Source organism: Oncorhynchus kisutch, linkage group LG18, assembly GCF_002021735.2.
Source record: "Oncorhynchus kisutch isolate 150728-3 linkage group LG18, Okis_V2, whole genome shotgun sequence".
NCBI classification, from domain to species: Eukaryota; Metazoa; Chordata; class Actinopteri; order Salmoniformes; family Salmonidae; genus Oncorhynchus; species Oncorhynchus kisutch.
The window spans coordinates 8,059,246-8,064,164 of NC_034191.2; the positions used below are offsets into that span (position 1 = coordinate 8,059,246).

Sequence of the window (4,919 nt, forward strand, 5' to 3'; positions counted from 1 at the left end):
TTCTATCTATCTATATATATCTATATATTCTATCTATCTATATATATCTATATCTTCTATCTATCTATCTATATCTATATCTTCTATCTATCTCTATGTCCATATCTTCTATCTATCTATATATATATATCTATATCTTCTATCTATCTATATATATCTATATCTTCTATCTATCTATATATATCTATATCTTCTATCTATCTATATATATCTATATCTTCTATCTATCTATATATATCTATATATTCTATCTATATATATCTATCTATATCTTCTATCAATATCTTCTATCTATCTATATATATCTATATCTTCTATCTATCTATATATATCTATATCTTCTATCTATATATATATATATCTATATCTTCTATCTATCTATATATATATATATCTTCTATCTATCTATATATATCTATATCTTCAATCTATCTATATATATCTATATCTTCTATCTATCTATATATATCTATATCTTCTATCTATCTATATATATGTATATCTTCTATCTATCTATATATATCTATATCTTCTATCTATCTATATATATCTATATCTTCTATCTATCTATATATATCTATATCTTCTATCTATCTATATATATCTATATCTTCTATCTATCTATATATATCTATATCTTCTATCTATCTATATATATCTATATCTTCTATCTATCTATATATATCTATATCTTCTATCTATCTATATATCTATATCTTCTATCTATCTATATATATCTATATCTTCTATCTATCTATATATATCTATATCTTCTATCTATCTATATATATCTATATCTTAAATCTATCTATATGTTACTGGTGTTTCTTAATTCTGGTCCTGGAAACACAGAGGACCTGAATAATGTATTGCCTCAGCACTACACACACCTGATTTAAATCTAAAGCTTGATGGTGAGTTGATCATTTGAATCAGCTGTGTAGTTGCTAGGGGCAAAAACTAAAATGTGCACCCCTTTGGGTTCCTAGGACCAGGATGAAGAACCACTGGGTTAGGCTATACAGGTCAAAGTGATGCAGCCCTAGTGTAAACATGTATTTACCTAGCTAGCCTATAGTCTGATCCAGAGCCATATTATTTTCTAAATTTATGGCACTGGTTGGTATAGACTAAAGGTTTGTTTATGTTAACCACTTAGGTAAACGTTGCGAGGTTAGATACCTGTCTGGGGGTCCTCTCGGATTTACTCCTACACCACTCCCAGTCCATCAGCTCCATTTTTCTGCACTCTACATGCGACAGTCTCCGTTCCGTTCCCTCGAACACTGACGACGTGTCGGTGAGGTTGAGGACCTGGTCTCTGTGGTTATCGTGAGGAAATTGGAGGCAGTCTGCCAGCGCCAGGGTCTCTCCTCCACCTGGCACTACCTCGAGAAGCAGCTCGCCATGTTCACGCAGTGGGGAACTGTCCACTGCACGTGGGGTCCTGAACTCCAGCTCGACCTGCAGGCTCGCGACCCCGGAGCTGTCCAGCACGGCAAACTGGTTTTCTGTGAAGTCGCAGTTGAAGAAGTCGTAATAGGAATGCTTCTCGAAGGACGGGTTTCGGTGGGGTTTGGTCGCGTGCGATATCTTGTATATTCCGTACCCTTTTTGGAAGGAGAGGTTAAATTCAAACCTCTTCTTTGCTGCGGGAAGAAAATGAAAATGTATAGTAACTTTTGCCCCACAAAAAAGAAATAAACATATTTCATTTAGATAAGTGATTGTTTTTAAATGTACGACATTGATGTGTTTATGTGTTTCAGACCCAAATTATGCTTCATTGTAACAACTGTTGTCGTGTAAATGTATTAGGTTTAATGTGTAGATCTATACTGTATGTTATGGGGCATTTACCATAATACTGTGAGTTTGATTCTCATAGGCATATACTGTAGGGTTATGTAGCTTATGTTGTGTTTAAATGGTACGTCGAATTAGATAAGCGTCTGGTTTTTCCACTCTGCACCTCAGCTCACTGGCCCTTTACAATCACAGAGGGCATAGCCTACCGGTGGGCTCATGCTCTGTGTCCCGCGGGCAGTTGATGAAGCAGCCGCACGGAAGGTGGATCCAGCGATCGGAGAGTATGAACACCGGCGTGACAGCAGGCGCCAGCAGGGTCAGGAAGAAGCTCACCGTTTCCACCGCCTCCAGGTATGAGCTGCTGGCGTTTACAGCATGACGCACGAGCACCAGAGTCTGTGAATAAAACGGTACTCATCATTAGATGACAACACAGGGTAATGTGGGGTAACTGCCACCCACACACACCGTAATTCCAACAGAAACCACTTTATGTCACCAAATGTTCCCCAACACTTTCCCTGACTGTCACTACTCTTGGTCAATAATAATAAATGTTATCTGTCTCATATACCTTTTTTTTAAGTTACTTTTTCAAGACAAAATGATTCTGAGGTAAGTTGAACTGGTATTTCCAAATTTAGACCAAGTTATATAGTGTACAAAACATTAGAGCACCTTCCTAATATTCCTAATATTCCTAATATTCCTAATATTCCTAATTTTGTGATTTTAATGCTGCTCTTTAATTATTTTTTTTACTTTTATTTATTATTCTTATTTTTTAAATGTTATTTACTTTTTAAACTGCCTTGTTGGTTAAGGGCTTCTAAGTAAGAATTATTATCCTCCCACTACGACTTGGGAAAGCAGTTTATTAGGCTATAGACTCAGTTAATTATGATGAACTACACAGGTTGGTAAAAGAGAACGGTTATGAGCTTGATGTAGGCTGGGTTTCTGTACAGCACTTTGAGACATCAGCTGATGTACGAAGGGCTATATGAATAAATTTGATTTGATTTGATGTACCTTTCCAATAAATATTGAGGGTCTTATTCTGGTGACATGATTATCGATGCTTGCCTGCCATTTGATAAAATACAAAATAATCTGTCTCTTCAGTCCATAATAATCTCATCATGTATGCTATACCCACACGGTATCTGAGAACTGTTGGCTGGAGCGCCCTGCCAATATCAAACTGAGCACATTTATAACGCAATATTTTTTTTCTGTGAAAAGAAAATAACCCTCAGTAGTGTAAAATGAGATGTGAATTCTACTGAAAAAGTATGTTTTATGTGCAATACATTATCACGCACAGCCTTTTATCCACAACAAATCAGTTTGATGGAAACACATATCTGGTGGGAACATTTGCATATTGTTTTTATGCAGATTTTGGAATATTTGCATGAAAATCTGTTGCCAATTGAATGTAAACCAGAGTGAGGATATTAACAGTGAGATGTGCAATGCCATGTTGTGGGGCTGGTTACCCCACCTTACCCCACATGCTTTATAGAGTGGGCAGACGGCCTACATGGCATTGCAGGACTAAGAAAATACACTGTATATAATGAAATAGCATTATTAAACTCCACATGAACACCTATTTGTTATAGGAGCATACATAGCCTGTCTATGATTTGATTTTTTTGTTGTTGTAATCTACACATTCTAGCATCTCTAGGCCACTCACCATCATAGGCGTCCACAAGACAACTCTCACCACCGCTAGGATCATGGAGAAGCGCTTTTGTGCAAAGAACACCGGGGATTCCCAGTTACAGATGGTACCGCCATCCCTCAGTACACCGTCAGAGGCAGGGTTTGAACGGGTATATGTTTCCACTTTGTCCCGCACCCCTAACCCTTTCCCCAACCCACCCGGACTCAGCTCGTTGTAGGTACTGAAACTTCTGTCCAAGCTATCCCGAGAGAAGGACGGGAGTTCGCAGAGAGGCGCAGACCCGTCCCCTCTTAGATCCCTGGCTATATCCAAGTAGCTCGGGTATAACGTCCCCTGTGGCTCTCTGGAACACAGAAGCTGGTAGGTGAGAGGAACGAAGAAGATCACCAATCCGCAGAAACACACGGAGTACAAAGAGAAAAGGATCAGAAGGTAAAAGCCTCGTCTCTCCGGGAAGCAGCCGAGAGAGAGCCGAGTGAAAGTCCCCCAGCCGCACAGGGGTAGTACACTGACGGCCAGGCTGACTACCCACACCCCTGCTATCGCCAACATCACCCTTAACGGCCGAGGGCTTCCTTCTCGCTTGGTAACGTAAAAGGTATAGGCTGCGATAAGGCAAGCCTTCATATTGCTGGAGAGTCCTTGGAACACATAGAGAAGTCCCGATAACGTGCATATGGTCACCGACCCTCCCTCTCCATCTCTCTCCCACTGGAGGAGCATGAAGAGGGAGAGAGGTATCACGCTGAGCAGGTCGTCCACGGACATTGAAGCCACGATGAGCCACAGGATGGTTTTCCACCTCATCCGAATGAAAAAGAAGAGAGAATAAACACTTCCTAAGAAGGTAAGAGCGGCGATGGCGACGCACAAGCCGAACAGAAGCAGGCTCATCTGTCTTTGCGCCTCGGTGAGGTCCGTCCTCTCGTAGCTCGCCGTGAAAAGGTTGCTGTTGTTCGGCGATGGGGAGCTGAGAGTCGAGGACATTTTCATTTAGGTAACTTTGTCGACCTGGCTTGTGTTGCCCAATGTCCAGCCGCCCACATATATATATATATATATATATATATATATGTATATTTAAAAAAACTTTGAGCCAATGCCAAAATGTTACTAGAGTTATAACGGCACACATAGGCTAGACTACATCCCTGGTGAGTCACTCTGATAGGCTATATTTCAGCAGTCCAGTTGGATATATCTTGGATACATAACGGAAAGTAGCTTCCAGAATAGGACACCGGTGCACTTTAGACGCGCACTGGAGGAGATAGATGGCGAGACTCCTCGAGGATGATGCTCCGCGATTTATGTACAAACCCGAGAAGTGCGTGCTGCACTTTTACAAACCTCACGCTGTCGTCACTGTCTTTTCTTTCGATGGCAGAAGGGTAGGCTGCCGTGTAATAATAAT

The 4,919-nt window shown here is 40.2% G+C and overlaps 1 protein-coding gene across 1 annotated transcript in view; it reads right to left on the reverse strand.

Moving 5' to 3' along the window:
- The window catches only part of LOC109909507 (probable G-protein coupled receptor 149), a 23,490-nt gene extending 18,998 nt beyond the window's left edge, over nucleotides 1-4,492 (reverse strand). The window contains exons 1-3 of the mRNA XM_031796316.1: nucleotides 3,515-4,492; nucleotides 2,016-2,205; nucleotides 1,183-1,649 (exon numbers count right to left, since the gene is read on the reverse strand). Coding sequence (XP_031652176.1) covers nucleotides 1,183-1,649; nucleotides 2,016-2,205; nucleotides 3,515-4,492 — 1,635 coding nt within the window. The remainder of the gene's footprint in view (nucleotides 1-1,182; nucleotides 1,650-2,015; nucleotides 2,206-3,514) is intronic.
- Between the last annotated feature and the right edge of the window lie 427 nt (nucleotides 4,493-4,919).